This window comes from Balaenoptera borealis (assembly GCF_965194805.1).
Source record: "Balaenoptera borealis genome assembly, chromosome: 14".
NCBI classification, from domain to species: Eukaryota; Metazoa; Chordata; class Mammalia; order Artiodactyla; family Balaenopteridae; genus Balaenoptera; species Balaenoptera borealis.
The window spans coordinates 65654808-65672578 of NC_138875.1; the positions used below are offsets into that span (position 1 = coordinate 65654808).

Below are 17771 nucleotides of genomic sequence, written 5' to 3' on the forward strand. Positions count from 1 at the left end.
CCTAAACCCATCGGCCTGCCAACTACACATAGCACTGCACCCACAACACAGAATACACGTTCTTCTCAAGGGCACATGCAGTATTCTCCAGTTTAGACCCTTTGTGAAGCCATAAAATAAATCCCAAGAAATTTAAACAGATTGAAATCATACAGTGTGTGTTTCTGAACACAGTGGAATGAAATGAGAGATCAACAACAGAAGGAAAACTAGAAAATGAAATATCTGGAAATTAAACAATCCAATTTTAAATAACCAGTGGATCAAAGAAGAAATCACAAGGGAAATTAGAAAGTACTTTGAACAAATGAAAACAAAAACACAACACACCCAAACTTATGGGATGCAGCAGAAGCAGGGCTATGAAGCAAATTTATAGCTGTAAAGGCACACAGATCTCAAATCACAACCAGCAGAAGAAAAGAAATAATAAAGATTCCAGTGGAGATAAATAGAGAAGAGAAAAACAGTAGAGAAGATCAATGAAACAAAAACTGGATTTTTGAAAAGGCTGTCTCCTGTGCTGTAGTTTTCAGCAAGACCCTGGATCAAACTTCACTCACAACACTCAGGTTGTGCTTTTTTTTTTTCCTTTCAGCAGACAGTTACCATTTTTTGTTGTTGCTGAGAATAATTAAGAACTACTCAGCAAATTTCAGGTATACCATGCAGTGCTGTTAACTATAGTCACCATGCTGTGCATTAGATCTCCATAACTTACTTATCTTGGGTATTCAAAACTTCATACCCTTTGACCAATATGTTTCCATTTCCCTTCTCCCCCTCCAGCCCCTGGTAACCACCATCTACCCTCTGCTTGTTAGAGTTCCACTTTTTTTAGATTCCACACAGCATAAGTGAGATCAGGCAGTATTTCTTTCTGGGCCTGTCTTATTTCACTTAGCATAATGACCTCCAGGTTCATCCATGTTGTTGCAAATGACAAGATTTCCTTCTTTTCAAAGGCTGAATGAAAGATTCCTCTGTATGTGTCAGTGTATATTCTCCAAATTTTCTTTATCCATTCACCCCTTAACAGACGCTTAGGTTGTTTCCATATCTTGGCTATTGTGGATAATGCTGCAATGAACATGGGATTACAGATATCTCTTCCAGATCCTGTTTTCATTTTCTTTGGATATATGCCCAGAAGTGGGATTGCTGGATCTTTCAGTGGGATTGCTCCATCATTTTAAAGATGGGGAAACAGAGGCCCAGAGGAGGGAAGAAACAAACCCAGGGAACGAGATTGAGGCACTGTGCTGGCAGGAGCAGGAAGACCTGCTGTCAGAGTCCGGGACGCGCACTGGGGCGAAGTGAGTTAGCCTACCACGCTGACCGTAAGCCCTGAGGCTTTGCCTATTGCTGGCGCCAGGATCTCTGCAGCTTGTGGCCAAGAGCGTAGATGCTGGAGTCAGACTTTCTGGACCTGTAATCACTGTGGGCCTCAATTTTCTCATCTGTAAAACAGGAACTTCTGACACACGCTACAACTAGGATGAGCCTTGAAGACTTTATGCTCAGTGAGATGAGCTTGGGCCTGGGGGCCCTCTGAGCCCCCACCCCCCGCCTCCCCCAGGGGGACCATGCGGAGCCCCTGCCCAGCCTGCAGACCCGCCGGGCATCCGCAATTGCACCCAAGTGCGTGGCCCGAGCGCCAATGGGGAGCTACCAGGGGGGCGGGCCGCACTGCTGCTCCTCAGACCCAGCGCTGGGCTTGCTATGTTCCGTATCCCTTGCTTTGCGAGGCTGGTCCGCCCCCGCCATGGGCCTGGAGCTCTACCTGGACCTGCTGTCCCAACCCTGCCGCGCCGTCTACATCTTCGCCAAGAAGAACGGCATCCCCTTCGAGCTGTGCTCCGTGGACCTGCGCAAAGGTGGGCCAGGCCCGGGTCTGGAGGACCGAGAAGTCAGGGAGGGACGAGGAGGCCGAACACCAATTAGAGGGACCCCCCCTCCGAGCCACCCCTGTCCTGGGGCCAGTGCCGAATAGGTGAGCCACCAAGGAGATACGAGATTCGGGGATCCCCAAACTCTGCTTGATCCCATGGAATGGACCACGGGGCTCAGCTGAAGCGGAGTAAAAAGTGGGGGAGGCATGAGGAAAGGAGGAGGGACGCTGCGAACAGAGGCGGTGCACCTGGGCATAGGGATGGGGCCCCAGGGAAAGAGATAGGGGCAGGAGGAGAGGGCTTTAGGGGGCCGCATGGGGGGTGTGGCAGAGTGAGTCCCTCCTTTGTGGCCCCAACTGCTGATGCTCTGGCCTGGGCTGCACTGGGTCCTCCTCTGTCCCTTCCTCCTCCTCCTGCTTTGCCTTCACTTACCTTGTCCTCTGCCTCTCTTATTCCTACTGGAAAGGGGGGCAGCCGATGGGGAGTTCTGGGAGTGGGAGGGGGACTGCAGGGGCTTGGCAAGCCCTGCACTCTTAGCAAGAGGGTTTGTTTCTCTGACAGGTCCCCAAGGTCCCAAGGGCACAGCTGGCATGGCAGCTGGGGTAGGGGAAAGCAGATCTCCCTTTTTGCTGGTGGGGCAAGTAGGGCAACTCTGCCTGGCTGAGCCTTCCACCCAGCGCCCCCAGCTCGGTGGGCCTCGCCTGCCATTCTGCCTTTGTGCCAGCCTGTCCTTCTGCCTGAATTGCCATCTCTTCCCAGCCTCCTCTGGGGACTGCCCACTTGTCCTGCCCAGGGGTTGCCTCTGCAGAGTGTGGGGTAGGGGAGAGGGCATGGGGACAAAGGGATGTCCAAACTGGGCTGTCAAATAGAGGGTGCAGTAGGAGGTGTGTTTCACTAGGAGAGGAGGGGAGGGTCCCTGGTGAAGGAACAGTCTGAAGGGAGGGAAAGGGAGGAGAGAGAGTGGGGCTGAGGCTGGAGGGGTAAGGCGGTAGTGGATAGTTTATGGCTTTGAGCAGCTTCCCCCTGCTCCCGTGGTAATGGGGAACCACTGAAGGCTGTTGAGCACGGCAGCAGTGATGCTTAAGTGCCCTTCAGAAGCTTCTCTCTGGCTGCATCTGAAGGAGCAGAAAACACTCATATGAGCTTGAGCAGAGGTCAGGGTCCTGGGGGACAGTGGGCTGCACCTTTCTGGGGAGCTGTGGCGAGACAAGAATGCAGAGCCTAACGATAGGGCCAGCTCTGTCCCCGGTGCCCAGGGCAGGGTGAGCAAGGGGACACACAGGGGCCTGTGGAAGTTGGTTGCAATAAGTGGACACCAGGAAGAGGCCACTTGTCTGTGTTTGGTGACCCTACCTTAGAGTCCACAGGGAAAGGGGCACCGTAGGAAATCACAGTACTCAGGGCACCAGCCGCCCGGCCCCTGCAGCTGGGGACACCATGCATGGGCGCTTGTGATGCTGGCCATGGTGGAAAGGCAGTGGGTTGGGTGTCTGTGAGGGCCCAGGCAAGGAGAGGCCCCACCCTGGCCAGAGCTTCTTGAGCTCTGTTTTGGGGGTGTGCTGTTGGGGGAAGGTTATGCCCACCAGGACCTGGCAAGGGGTGTCAAGGTCTTCTGCACCAGCTGGCAGAACAGCCTCCCACTCCTCCCACAGCAGACTTTCCCACACCGGAGAGCAGCCCGGGGCTGGAGAAGAGCCATGAAATTGGGGCCTGGGCCTTGCGAGGGGGGTGGCGTGGGGGGTGGGCGCAGCCAGGCAGGGCTTGGCGTTTTCCTCCCACCACCCACCACGATGGGCTCTCTGCAGGCCAGCACCTCAGTGATGTCTTTGCCCAGGTGAACCCCCGGCAGAAGGTGCCTGCCTTGAAGGGCGGGGACTTCATTTTGACCGAGAGGTAACTGGGGACCCAGGGCTGCTACCAGACCTCGCTAGAACCATCTTGTCCTAGCTCTCTATTTCATAGACAGGAAACTGAAGTCCTCCGAGGTGAAGGGCCCTTTGCCCAACATCCTACAGAGAGTCAGGGCTTGACCCCCGGCTCCTGCCTGTCCACGGTTTCAGTTCACAGGGATGGTTGGAAAAGAACGCATCTGTTTTACATCTGTACCAATCCTGTGGTTGTTGGTGATGGGTCCCCGGGAAGGGGTGCGGGGCAGGGCGGATTCATCCCCTCCAAGGGCTGCCCGTTGGCCAAACTTGTGTTTTGATGCCCCAGTGGTTCCATCTCTGGGCTGCCCCTTCCCTGGGTGGGCCATGCCCGTGGGAGGACCACCAGACATGTGCATGTTTTGCATCACAACAGTCCCAAGAAGTAGAAATCTCTTTAGGGAGGGTGAAATTTTTTTCCAGTTCCGCCCCCTTCATCACCTAAGTCATGCCTCCCACAACAAGGGGAACCTGGAACTTTTGAACTCATCTCTGGAATCCTGAGGTGGATGCACCCCCAAAGAATTCCTCCCACCTTCTGCCAACGCCATCTTCCTTCCTGCTGCCCTTACTGTCCTGAGTCCTGTGCTGCCCACTGTTGACCGCCCTAGGGTACCTGCCAGGGGCAGCGTGCAATCTCTGCATTTCTCTGTCTCTTCTCCCCTACTTTGGGAGGTGCATGGCTCCCAGGGACCTGCGGCCCTCCTCGGAGCTTCCTTGAACAATTAGTTGGGAGCAAAAAGAGCAAAAAGACAAGTGAGCTGTTCAGCTGGGTGTGGGTGCAGGGAACCTAGGCCAGTGGCAGATACAGAGGTTTTCTGCCCCTTTGGCTGGGGTGCCCAGCCCCTGGGGTATCCCGAGTTCCCGAAGGCCTTCCTATGGCCCCAAATTCCCACATTCAGTGCCCTTCCGGGTCCACCACCGCCCCAACACCAAGGCAGCCCTCCTAACCCAGGGCAGGAGGGGAGCTGCGGGAGCGTTGTCTGCCCTGCTGGTCCGTGATCCCGCAGCACCCGCCCTCCCCCCACCCCCGGTGTTTCCAGCAGGTGCTTTAGGGGCAACAGGAAAGCCTTTTTGAACCACCAGGCCATCTGGGAGGGGCTGGATGTCGGATGACGAGAGTAGATGCAGACTGGAAAGAACAGCTTCTTTAAGGCTCAGCTTTGATGCCAACTCCTCCAGGAAGCTCTCTCTGGTTTTCCCATCAGAAGCTGTCTCAGAACACTTGGCAGGACTTGCTGTGGGATTTCACCTGGTGATAGGATGAGCTTGGGTATTACCCATAGACAGACTTTCAGTTCTGCCACCAAAGGCTGTGTGCCCTGGGCAACTCCCATCCCTGTTCTGAGCCCGGCTTCCTTGTCTGGAAACCGAGCAAATACCTTGGCACATGGTCAGGAAGGTTAAGGAAGGGACTCTGTATAAAGCCCCTAGCTCCATACTTTCCCCCACCCATCATGTCCTCCCCTCCCCCACAGTGTGGCCATCCTGCTCTACCTGGCCCGCAAGTATAAGGTCCCTGACCACTGGTACCCCCAGGACCACACAAGCCTGTGCCCATGTGGATGAGTACCTGGCCTGGCAGCACACAACCCTGCGGAGAAACTGCCTCCGGCTCCTGTGGCATAAGGTGAGGTGCCCCTCCCCAGGCGGGGGCAGTGAGGACATCACCCCAAAAGGGCTCGGGCAACATTGCATTCTTCCTTTCAGTTTGAATAGCTTCTATTGATCTGACTTTGACTTCCTAATCCTTTCTTCTGTTTGCTGGTAAGCCCATCTAATACATTCTTTATTCGAGATATGTAATTTTCAGTTCTAGAAATTCCATTTGGTTCTTTTTTAGAGTTTCCATGTCTCTGCTGAGATTCACCATCCGCTCACCCACTTGGTCCATCTTTTCTTCTAAATTCTTTAACATATTTATAATAGTTACTTAAAAGTCTTTGTCAGCTAATTTCAACCCCTGGGTTCTCTGCGAGTCTGTCTCTATTGGTTGTTTTTTTATCCTTCTTGATTATGGGCCACATTTTCCTCTTTCTCTGTATGTCTTATAATTTATTATTATGTGCTGCACATTATGTACAAAAGGAGAGTAGAGACTGAATACATAATAAATACCCGAGAAAGGGCTTGCACTTTCCTCTATCAGGCAGTCTTGGTGGGAGGTTCCTCCCTTCCAGCTAGTCAGGAGTGGGGCTGGGATGTGGCATTAATTAGTTTCAGTTCGTCTCTGGTTTCAGGTATCTGGAGGGTGGAATCAGGTTGCTCCCTTTCCTCCAGCAGGGATTTGGAATCTAAGCATCAACTACCACCGTGAGATGGCTCTGCTTTTCAGCCCTGCCCTAAGTTCCCCACGTGGCTGCTTCATCAGAAAACTCCTATGCTGATGGCAGCCTTGCACCCCTGCTTGCCTGGACCCCAGGGATGAACGTGGCTTACCTAGGGAGGACTCGTGCCCTCTGGAATTTAGTTCATTTAGTCCAGTGCTGCAGCAAAGTACAAAGTGAGACACATATGCAGTCTTAAATCTTCTAGTAGCCACAATTAAAAAGTAAAAAGAAACAGCTGAAATGAATATATTTTACTTAACCCAGTGTACTCAAAATAGTATCATTTTGGCTAATAAACACATGAAAATATGTTCAGTATCACTAATTAGGAAAGTGCAAATTAAAACTATAATGAGATACCACTTCACCCCCACTGGAATGGCTATTACATATATATATATATGAACAAAATAACAAGTGTTGGTGAGAATAAGAAGAAAGTAGAACTCTTGTGCGCTGTTGATGGGAATGGTAAGTGGTGCAGCTGCTGTGGAAAACAGTATGATGGTTCCTCAAAAAAATTAAAAATACAATTACCACATGACCCAGCAATTCCACTTCTGGGTATATACCCAAGATAATCGAAAGCAGGGTCTCAAAGAGATGTTCGTAGCAGCAATATTCACAATAGCCATTATTCACAATAGCTGTGGAAGCAACCCCAGTGTCCATCAACAATGACACTTAAGTGCCCCTCAGTGGTTCTGCCTATGTTTTCCTCTAGGAGTTTTACTGTTTCCGGTCTTACGTTTAGGTCTTTAATCCATTTTGAGTTTATCTTTGTGTATGGTGCTAGAGAATGTTCTAATTTCATTCTTTTACATGTAGCTGTCCAGTTTTCCCTGCACCACTTATTGAAGAGACTGTTTTTTCTCTGTTGTATGTTCTTCCCTCCTTTGTTGTAATTGACCATAAGTGCGTGGGTTTATTTCTGGGCTCTCTATCCTGTTCCATTGATCTGTGTCTGTTTTCTGGTGTGTATTTTACATGCACAGCACATTTCACCTAAGACCAGCCATATTTTAAGAGCTCAGTAACCTCTCGTTGCCAGTGGTTTCCATATTGGACAGAACAGGTATAGGCTTTTTTCTTTTTTTTCTTTTTTTGTTCTTTTCTTTTTTTTAAAGTTCTATATTCTTTGAAGACTTTAAAGAAAAATAAGGTTATTTTCTTTTCAGTGTTATGGTGGGAGCAGTGGTTTTTGGGACTGTCATATCCTCATCAGAAGTGCACTCCTCATTTTTGAAAGTGTATGGCTAATTCTGGGTCATGAGTTTTATTGTGTCTTCTATCATTTTTTTATATAAAAAAGGAAACATTAGAGAACAAAAGTCAAAAGACCTCTTTGTTGCCCTCATTCCTTCCTGAGGTGCCCCCTGCTCCCCAGGATCTGGTTCAAGTCCTTTCAGTTCACGATTTTCTACATTATTACATTTATGTGTAGCCATAAAAATAAAGTTTTGCTTTGAGTGCTTACAATTTTATATAAATGCTCTCATATCATTCTGGAACTTGCATTTTTCCATAGTGCTATGGGTGGGTCTAATTTATTTTTTTCTAACTACTCTATAGCATTTCCTGATGAGAATAAATCAGAATTTATTTATTACCCTCTTATGGTCTTTTATATTTAAAGAGGAATAAAAACACTTTTTAAAACCCTAAGAACTTTGGAACCACCCCATGGGAACAGAAGGGAAATGTAGACAGTCTGCTGCTGGGGTGAGGCAGAGAATACACGAGAGGTGGGCTTATGTGGGGTTTGGCAAACTAAGAGCCGTTGTTTCCCCCACCCTCCCGCTCCCCCCACCAAGGAGCAGCTTCTCCCCAGCAGCAGCCTTAGATGCTGTGCTGGTGGCCAGGTAGGGATGCTGGCCCTGTGTGGCCAGCACCTTTATGTTAAAAAGAAGCTGGAAATTTCAGAATTTTTATATGAAATGTCTCCACTTTTAAATGTCAGCAAGTGATCCATAGTTTTAAAAAGTCTGCAGCCGAAGGAATGTCATTAGCCCAGCACTGGCCTCCAGGCCACCAGTGGGTGATCACTGACCCTGTCTACCTTGTTTGGGGGAAGAAACAGAAGCCACCAGGGCTTGTGCACAATCCTAGTCCTGTTTACCTTTCCAGAGTCCCAGCCTCCCCAAGCAACTTTACCCAACAAAACACCAGACTGAGCATGAAGCTCCCTCCCCTGCTCCCCATCCACTGTGTCTCCCTGACAGCTCTGGCAAGCCTGAGGCTGTTCATGACTTCACCCCAAATGCCCTCCTCCCAGAATCCTGAATGCTACCCTTTCCTGGCTCTTCTCCCTAGTCCCTGGCAGCTCCCTGGGTCAGAAGACGTCAGTTCCATGCTTGGCTTAGTCTTTTCTTAGCTGTGTGGTCTCAGGCAACTGTCTGTCTCTCTCTGGGCCTCACTTTTCCATTTACAAGATGAGCCCTGTATTATTATTCCCATATCACAGATGTGGAAATCAAGGCTCAGAGGGTTTGAGTGTTTTGCTCTAGTTCAAATAGTTTATAAGCAACAAAGTTGAGACCTTAAAAGCCCATCCTCCTAATTATACTGTATGAGGTACTGATTTTATAATCTGGGGGAAAGAGGTTAAAAAATAATCGTTCCTAAGCCAGGCGCTCCCCCCAAAGTATGAAACTCATTGTTCAGGTCCCCTCTGAGTCATTCTCAAAGGGGTTTGAAGCCTTCTGTCAGATGCCCCAGGCTCAGATTGTGGGAGCAGGAATAGTTCTGGGAAAAGGAGTCCTTTAGGAATTTCCCTGTAGGAAAAAAAAATGCATGGAACCAGGAGGCAGCTCTAAGGGCAGGGAGGCTTGCCTTCCTGCCCCTGAGGCTGGGCTGGGCCCTAACCCCCGACTTTGCCTGCCCACCCACCAGGTGATGCTCCCTGTTTACCTGGGTGAGCCGGTCTCTCCCGAGATGCTGACAGCCATGCTGGCAGAGTTGGACATGACCCTGCAGGTGTTTGAGGACAAGTTCCTCCAGAACAAGGCCTTTCTCGCTGGGCCCCACATCTCTCTGGCTAACCTGATAGCCATCACGGAGCTCATGCATGTGAGTACTGTGGGCGGTTGTTGGGGGGACTAGGCAGGGGAGGTCCTAGGTGGCTGCTGAAGTCCTGCTCACACTGCCCCACCTGGCCATGGGACTGTGCTTATGTGTAGAAACCTTCTGGAGTTCTGTGGCCTCCAAACCAAGTAGATGCTGCCATACTTGGCCTCACCCATCCATCCCCATCCTGTCCCCTGTCTCCCTACAGCCTGTGGGTGCCGGCTGCCAAGTCTTTGAAGGCCGACCCAAGCTGGCTGTGTGGCACCAGCGCGTGGAGGCGGCAGTGGGGGAGGTCCTCTTCCAGGAGGCCCATGAGGTCATCCTGAAGGCCAAGGACTCCCAGCCTGCAGACCCCACCATTAAGCGGAAGTTGATGCCTAGGGTTCTGTCCATGATCCAGTGAGCCGGGAAGCCTCTGCTCTGCCCTTGGCAGTTCACAAAGCACCTTCCTTTCCATGTCCCATGGGAGGCAGACCCAGAGAACAGGCGTGACTTGCCTGAGTCCCACTGCCCCTCTGCTCCCTGGGCCAGGTCCCCACTCATCTTCCACAGCTGCCTAAAAGCCACGATGAGAATGGCATACCCAGACCTTGTCTCCTTTAATCACTGCATCTTCTTTTCAGTTTGGGAAATAAACCTGGGCTCAGCCTGAGCCTCTGCTTGTAACTCTGAGGTGTGGTTTATTTGAACTTCTTTCTGTCCTGACCTTGGTCTTGGCCTCTATTCAAAAGACAACCCCCTTTCCTAGGCCCCATGGATCAGTTTCTCCCTGATGGTTGTCAAGAGTGAAATTAACAAATGCCCCCTTGCCTTCTAGTTCTTAGAGAAAGACAGCAGGGGTATCGGGCATCCACTGGTGTTGGCTGTAGGCATGCCAGCTATCGCTTTGCTGGGCCAGTCACCCAGGACGTGGCCCTTTGGCACCAAGTATTGTAAATCACAAGTCCTGCATCTGTCCTGAGGAATTGGTCGGGAGGGGAAATCCAAACAGCAGCTCTCCTGGTCAGGACTCAGTCATGCGGGGCCTTAAATGCCACACTTAGGAGCTGCAAACCATGAACAGGAACGGAATGCTCAGCTTGCGTTTTAGGATAATATTCTGGCTGCTGTTGGGGGTTGGACTGGACGGTGGCCAGGGAGGAAGCAGGGAGATTTGGATATTGCAGTAATCCGGCCAAGGGTGACATGTGGAGGAGGGCAGTCCACTGGAGGGGGTGGAGAACATGGCCCCGCCCTGGGGGGATAGGTCTTCTTTAAACTGGGAGCCTGGGGCCCAGGAAGGCCAAGCTATTCTCAAGTTTTCCAGTAACCGATCCTCTTGCCAAGGGGCTTTCTCTGAGTCTTGGGTTTGGGGACAGGGTTTTTTACCCAGGAGGCTTGCTTAGAGAATGAGGGCATCATAGCCACAGACTTCAGGAGCTCCAGGCTTGTAGTTGGAGGGGTTTGGCCCTGAAAAGCAAGTGGGGAGGCCCCAGGCCCCCCTGCAAACCTCTAGATGGGCCCCACAGGGCTTCTGCTTTGCTGGAGGGAGTAGCCGGGAGTGTAAGGAAGGTTGGGGAGGGGCGGCTTCCTGAGGTGTGGACCTAGTCTTTGCTGGGTGCAGAGGTCCACACGCCCTCCCCAGCCTCCACCCTGTGCAGTGGGCCCAGGGGAGGCCGTGGCACCTCCTTTCTCCTCCTCTATTTGTGTTCCCGGGGACACTTAAGTCCTTCCTCTTTCAGATCCCTCCGCGAGTGGGGGAAGGTGGCTTGGGCCAACACTTTCGACTCTAAATTCATTGAGTGTCTGCGTTGGAAGCGCCCTCAACGTCGTCCTCACAATATCATCCCCCCGCCCCATTTGACTCAGGTAGACATTGAGGTCCGGGTTAGGGGAGTGACCTGGCGGCGAGAAACTGTCAGAGTCCATCTCCCTGTACCCTGCCCACCAGGAAAGGGACCCCAGCCCAGACCTCTGGAGAGGGAAGGCGGGAGAGCGAGGCCGCTGCTGATTGGTCCAAAGTTCTCCGGCACCATCCAATGGGCGGGGAGGGCGTGGCCGGGCTCGAGTAATCAGGCTGCGCCCGGCCGCCGGCTGGGTGGCCGGTGGTCCCTGCCCGCCGTTTCTGCCCCAGTCCTGCACTAATCCTAACCCCCGCCCCCGCCATGGGCCTGCAGCTCTACCTGGACTTGCTGTCCCAGCCTTGCCGCGCCGTCTACATCTTCGCCAAGAAGAACGGCATCCCCTTCGAGCTGCGCACCGTGGACCTGCTCAAAGGTGGGCCCGGCAGGCAGGCCCAGGGTCTGGGCCCCTCTGTGCACACGGACTCCCGGGGCCCCACGGTCAGGCGGCCTGCGCAGACAGACGGCAAGAGACAGACTCCAGTCGGAAACCGTGGCTTCGCCTATAAGTTGTGTATTTTCAGAGTCTTGACCTTTGCCTAGTGAATACTAACCGTTCTTCAAAACACAGGTTAGGAAGGAGCAGAGCAGGTAGAGAGCAGTGGGGGTGTGGGGGTGTGGGGGTGTGGGGCCGCGGGAAGTGGAGTGACAGCTCCAACACCTCCACACCTGGGCTTGGAGATAACAGTGAACTGCCTCCTCATTCCCAGTGGAAGCAGCCCCCATCTCTTGAGTTTCTGGGTCTGCTGGCAGGAGGAGGTTGGACACCTGCATCTGGTCTCCTCTTTACTCCTACCTGTGCCTGCCTAGGTCCCCTCCATTTATACAGAATCCGGGGAGGGGGCAGGTCTGTAACTGGACAGTAGGATAAGCTCTGGATTCAGAGCCCCTCCTGCAGGCCCAGAGGGAGACCCCTGCTTGGCTGAGCCTGCCCACCTTCTGCCTCTGGTGCCCCAGCGTGAGCCACCAGCTGCTTTGATGCCAGGTTGCTCTGACTTTTCAATGCTCCTTGGGGTGGGGGCTGGGCACAGAGGCAATTTCTAGAGGGAGGATGGGTAGGGGTGATTCCGTCCATGCAGTAGAAGGGCAAAGAGGCCCACAGGCGGTCCTACGGCCAGGCTGGATCCCGGCTCCACTGAAGCCCTCCGACTCCGCATACATTACTTGGTGTACCCTCTGCACTGGCCCAGGCCAGGGAGGTATGCAGATGTGTTTCAGACCTGGGAATCCCTGTGGGGGAGGAGCCTTGAAGGTTTGGCACAAGAAAGAAAGAGGAGCTGACCTGCAGGAGGTTGAGTGGCTGAGTCGGGCAGGTATTGCTGGTGAGAGCGAGGTTTGCTGAGGGCCGGGAGCAGGTGTGGCTGGAGCTCTGGGGTGTAGACAGGTCACCCAGTTGGCATAGAGAGGGGGACTGCAGCGGACAAGCCTAGAGCCCAGGGAGGAGGCTAGAGTGTCTGATGCGTGGATGGAGTTGGCCGGGGCTGGGGTGGATTACAGCTGCAGTGAATCACTCTCCTCCCAAGTCCAAACTGAGATGCTACTTGACCCAGGTTCCAAGGTGGGGGTGGACACAGGAAGGGGGGACCTCCGGCAGGCTCAGCGTGTGTGATCCGCTGACCAGCAGAGTGGCCTTGTCTTCTCTGATGCCCCACCTGGATGGAGGCCTCAGAAAGTTGGTGCCTGGACATTGGGGTAGGGGGTGGGCAGAGACCTCAGAGGGCTCAGAGTTCTCCCCACCTGCCTCCCTGGTCTCTCCCACAGGTCAGCACTACAGCGATGACTTTGCCCAGGTGAACCCCCTGAGGAAGGTGCCAGCCTTGAAGGATGGGGACTTCACCTTGGCTGAGAGGTAACGGGTCCCTTGGCTGCACCAGTCAGCCATCTGTGTGTCCACCGTTGATGGCTTGGATCATGGCTTGTGTGCCCTGAGCCCCTTGCCAGCCCTAGGGTGGAGAGTGGGTTGAAGTCAGCAGAGCTGCCCAGGGCTGGGAGGGGCGCCTGGTCTTCCTCCTGGTGCTGTCCCTGCCCTGGAGATGTTGGGGAATGGTATTGGAGTCACTCTCATCCTTCGGGACACATGTTGGGCACTGCTTCCTCATGGGAGATTTCTCTGAGCGTACGCCCACTTTCTGAAATCTCATGACATTTTGTTTTTCACTTGGTGCCCTTAGTTCTGATGATAGGATGGCCCAACATAGAGCTGTGTGATCCTGGCTGTCACTTAACCTCTCTGAGCCTCACACTCCTACTCTGTACCAGAAACAGTGAAATGCTCCACCCCCAGGAGCTGGGCAAAGATGTGTGAGGAGCAGGGACCGGCCTCACCCAGGGCCTGGCCCCTGTGGAATGGTTAAAGAGTGACTGGGGCATGTCCCCTGCACCCACCGTGTCCCCCAGTGTGGCCATCCTGCTGTATCTGACCCGCAAGTATGAGGCCCCCGACCACTGGTACCCCCAGGACCTGCAGGCCCGAGCCCGTGTGGATGAGTACCTGGCGTGGCAGCACACGGCCCTGCGAACAAGCTGCACCCGGACCATGTGGCAGAAGGTGAGCTTTGGAGCAGGGAGCCCTTCCTCGGTGACCGGGGGATGGTGCTTTCTGTCGAAAGCATTCCATTCAGACCTGAGACCTGAGAACACTAAATTCTAGAATGCCAGAGATGCTCCAGGGCAACCAACTTGTTTCCCAGAGGGGAAACCAAGGCACAGAGCCTGGGAATGACTCCCCCAATATGTCTTGATTCCTGAGCTGCTGGAAATTAATCTTGTGCCCTTTTGCACACTCCAGGCTGCCTGGGAATATCGTCTTTTGGGAGAGAAAAGAATCAAACCTTCACTTTGCTACACATGTACTTTCCAGATGGAGAGGTGTTAAGCGAAAAACCTCAAAGTAGGAAGAAATAAGATATTTCACTAAATGTTGATCTGATTTCTGGGTATGCAAGGATTTATAAGCCTAGTAACAGTGGGAGACTTAAAGAAAAGGCTAATCGATTTTACACAAAATCTGTGTAAGAAAAAAAAAGAATGAAAACAAGCAAAAAAACTGGGAAAGATCTTGGCAAAGAAATGTTAGAAAGAACATTAAAAAAAATTTTATTTTTTATTTTTATTTTTGGCTGTGTTGGGTCTTCGTTGCTGCGCGCGGGCTTTCTCTAGTTGTGGTGAGCGGGGGCTACTCTTCGTTGCGGTGCGCAGGCTTCTCATTGCAGTGGCTTCTCTTGTTGCAGAGCACCGGTTCTAGGCGCACGGGATTCAGTAGTTGTGGCATGCAGGCTTCAGTAGTTGCAGAGTGCGGGCTCAGTAGTTGTGGCACACGGGCTTAGCTGCTCCGCGGCATGTGGGATCTTCCCAGACCAGGGCTCGAACCCGTGTCCCCTGCACTGGTGGGCGGATTCTTAACCACTACGCCACCGGAGAAGTCCAGAATCCACATGCCGCAACTACTGAAGCCCGCGCGCCTAGAGCCCGTGCTCTGCAACAAGCGAAGCCACCAAAATGAGAAGCCCGCGCACCACAAGGAAGAGTAGCCCCCACTCGCCGCAACTAGAGAAAGCCTGGGCGCAGCAACGAAGACCCAACGCATCAATAAATAAATTAAATAAATAAATAAATAAATAAATATGCTTTAAAAAAAAAATAAGATGCTCTTAGAAGCCCATCAAAACACAGGAGAAAAATGCGCAGAAGAAACCAGCAGAGATGTAACTGAAGGACAGAGAGAAAGGGTCAATAAATGGATGAAAACATGTAACTTCAGTAAAAATCAAGCAAATGCACATTAAAAGAGCATGCAGATACCATTTTTACTTATCAAACGTGCAGAGGTTTTTGAAATGTGAATTCTGAGTTATTATTGGTAAAGCACTTACATAGTGTCTGGCACAGAGCAGGCTCCCTGTGTGTGTGAGGGAGTGTGAGCTGGCCCCTGCTGCCTGTATGGAACCACTGTTCTGGGGGCCCATTTGTTGTTGTTGTTGTTGTTTTTGGCCGTGCAGCTTGTGGGATCTTAGTTCCCTGACCAGAGATGAAACCCAGGCCCTCGGCAGTGAGCGCTGAAGTCTAACCACTGGACGGCCAGGGAATTCCCTCTGGGGGTCCATTTGGCACAAAGAAGGTTTCCATAGCTTTACAAGCTGTGGGGTGGGGGGGAAGCCCGGTGCATTTGAGGGCAGAATGGAGAGAAGTCCAGGAGAGTGAGTATAGATGTTTGCTACTCAGAGTGTGGGCCATGGGCCAGGAGCATGAGCGTCACCTGGGAGCTTGGAAATGCAGAGTCTCAGGCCCCACCCAGGTGTACTGATTAGGACCGTACACTTGAACCACATCCCAGAGGGATCCGCACGCACATTCCCATTTGAGAAGCCTGGGGTGGAGTGGGAGGTGGGGTGGGAGAGGATGGCTGCTGCCCTGTGTTGAGGCCTTTGCGGTGAGGGCACCAGGGAGCCATGGAAGGCTTTATGCAGGGAGAAGATATGGGCAGACTTGGATTGCCGAAGTATCCCCCGGCTGCCCGATGTGATGACCCAGGAAGAGGTGGAGGCTATCTGTGCCTGAGTAAGGGATAAGGCCTGGGCTGGTAGTGGCCATGGGCGGGAAATGGTAGATTGGAGTGAGGAGAAATGCGAAGGATGGCTGATAGGTGGAATGAGAGCAGGAACCATGCTGGGCCTTGGGCAGACCCTGAGCCCTCCCTCTGCCTGCCCGCCTACCAGATGTTGTTCCCTGTGTTACTGGGCCAACGGGTGCCCCCTGAGACACTGGCATCTACTCTGGCCGAGCTGGACAGGTGCCTGCAGCTGCTTGAGGACAAGTTCCTGAAGGACCAGGACTTCCTTTCTGGGCCTCACATCTCAGTGGCAGACTTGGTGGCCATCACAGAGCTGATGCATGTGAGTGTCGTGGGGTGGGGGGCCAGCTGGGCATTGAGGTACCCTGGGAGAGAGCCAATGTACCAGCTCACATTGCCCTTTCTGGCTGGGGGGCCCTGGGCGGGTCACTTCCCCCTCTGAGCCTCAGCGTCCTCATCTGTAAAAAGGGGCTTAAAAACCCCACCCTGCAGGGATATTGAGCAGCTTCTCGGTATTTCCTGGAGGAGAAGCCCCAGCCTATCACCCGTGTGGCAGAGGAGGGAAAATCCACCCAAGGGATCCCTAAGTTGGGACATGCTGCCTTGTGCTTCCCTGGGTCCCACCCCTCCACCCGGCTCCCTCTCCCATAGCCTGTCGGCGCCGGCTGTGACATCTTCAAAAGCCGGCCTAAGCTGGCTGCGTGGCGCCAGCGCGTGGAAGCTGCGGTGGGGGAGGACCTCTTCCAGGAGGCCCACGCGGTCATCATGAAGGCTAAGGACCTGCCTCCAGCCGACACTGCCATGAAGGAGAGGCTGAAGCCCTTGGCGCAGCTTTTGTTGCAGTGAGTACCGGGTGGGCCTGCAGAGCCACCGTCGACGGAGCTCTGTCCTCAGAATAAAGAAATGGCACTGCCTCCCCTTGGCTGTGAGCGAGACACCTGCGCAGAGTCCGGTCCACAGTGTCTTCCACACGCCAGTCCTGTGTTCCTTCTTCTGTCTGCCTGCCAACTTCACCCTTACCCCTTGCACGCTGACTTCCATGTGACCTCTGGAAATAGCTTTAGTAAACACAGATGTGACCCTGACCCTGGCCCTCTCCTGTTTGAAACTTACCCTGGTGCCTCACTGCCCTGAGGCTAAAGGACAAAGGATGAGTCACTGAACTTTACATTTGAGGCCTTGCCCCCGTCCCTCCAGGGCACCCCCTCTGGTTTCCCCCAGTAGCCCAACATTTTTCTGGCTCCACCCCCCCGCCCCAGCACCAACTCCCAGCTTCCTCCTTGGCCTCCTGGCCTTGGCTCAGCCTATTTCTGCTGCTTACCGGGCTCCCCCTCACCTTTCCTGCCTGGTGCTCTTCCTGGTCTTTTGGCATTTGTTACCACGTCCTTCTCCAGGGAGAATTCCTCCAACTTCTCACCCTAGGCCAAGTCAGGTGACCCCTCTGGGCTCCTCAGCCCCAATGCTTCCCTCCCTCAGTCCTGGCAGGGAGCTGGTTCCATGCCCCCTGGGCTGGCACATGTCACAGTTGACTTGGTAAAGAGAGTCACAATCAGGAATCACCTCAGTCTCCTAGGTCTCTCTCCTCCCTCTGGGGTGACGCTGTCTCCCACAGGTGGGGTGCAGGGCTGGTTCATGAACCTCCTTGCAGGGAGGGAAATTTCAGGTTAGTTCCTGGCCTTTCTGGTGCTGCTGAGGGGCTTTGCTCTCCCATGCCTACTCGTAACCCCGGCCACTGTCTTCTCCAAGCTACACCCTGGGTCCCAGACTTGTCACCTGTCCCTCAGGATGGTCACAATCTACCTGTCTTGTGTCCTAGACCCTCTGATATCTGAATCATCTAATAAACGAAGGAGACAGGGTCATGGACAGACAGAGCCTCAGCCTGCCTGCCTCCCATAGAGGCTCCTTTAATATGTGCACTTAAATAGAATTTTAGATGTGTAATTGAAATTGTTCATATACACCCATACAATTTCAATTATCTTTGTCATTTACAATTCAAACAACTTTACAACGCAGATGAGAGTACCATGTTTGGCAACCTCAACAGACTTACACGGTTTTTTTGTTTTAATTAATTAATTAATTAATTTGGCTGCATTGGGCCT

At 52.8% G+C, this 17771-nt stretch overlaps 1 protein-coding gene across 4 annotated transcripts; it reads left to right on the forward strand.

Annotated features, from left to right (window-relative positions):
• The first annotated feature begins 68 nt into the window (after window positions 1-68).
• LOC309611000 (glutathione S-transferase theta-3-like) lies at window positions 69-16748 on the forward strand. Of its 4 annotated transcripts, none has more exons than XM_082354676.1 (5): window positions 69-1877; window positions 12855-12942; window positions 13491-13641; window positions 15809-15985; window positions 16315-16748. In XM_082354676.1, the coding sequence occupies exons 1-5, from the start codon at window positions 1661-1663 to the stop codon at window positions 16507-16509; spliced, it is 828 nt and encodes a 275-aa protein (XP_082210802.1). In that variant the 5' UTR covers window positions 69-1660; the 3' UTR covers window positions 16510-16748. The 4 variants fall into 4 exon arrangements, with proteins under 4 accessions (XP_082210802.1, XP_082210803.1, XP_082210805.1 ...); XM_082354678.1 differs by lacking the exon at window positions 69-1877 and adding an exon at window positions 11252-11469; XM_082354677.1 differs by lacking the exons at window positions 12855-12942; window positions 13491-13641; window positions 15809-15985; window positions 16315-16748 and adding exons at window positions 5296-5447; window positions 9040-9216; window positions 9422-9879.
• The last annotated feature ends 1023 nt before the right edge of the window (window positions 16749-17771 follow it).

Coding starts and splice junctions, on each gene's coding strand:
- LOC309611000 (XM_082354676.1), top strand. CDS start 1,661: ATGGGGAGCTACCAGGGGGGCGGGCCGCACTGCTGCTCCTCAGACCCA. Junction 12,943..13,490: donor GACTTCACCTTGGCTGAGAG/GTAACGGGTCCC, acceptor CGTGTCCCCCAG/TGTGGCCATCCTGCTGTATC. Junction 13,642..15,808: donor CCCGGACCATGTGGCAGAAG/GTGAGCTTTGGA, acceptor CCCGCCTACCAG/ATGTTGTTCCCTGTGTTACT.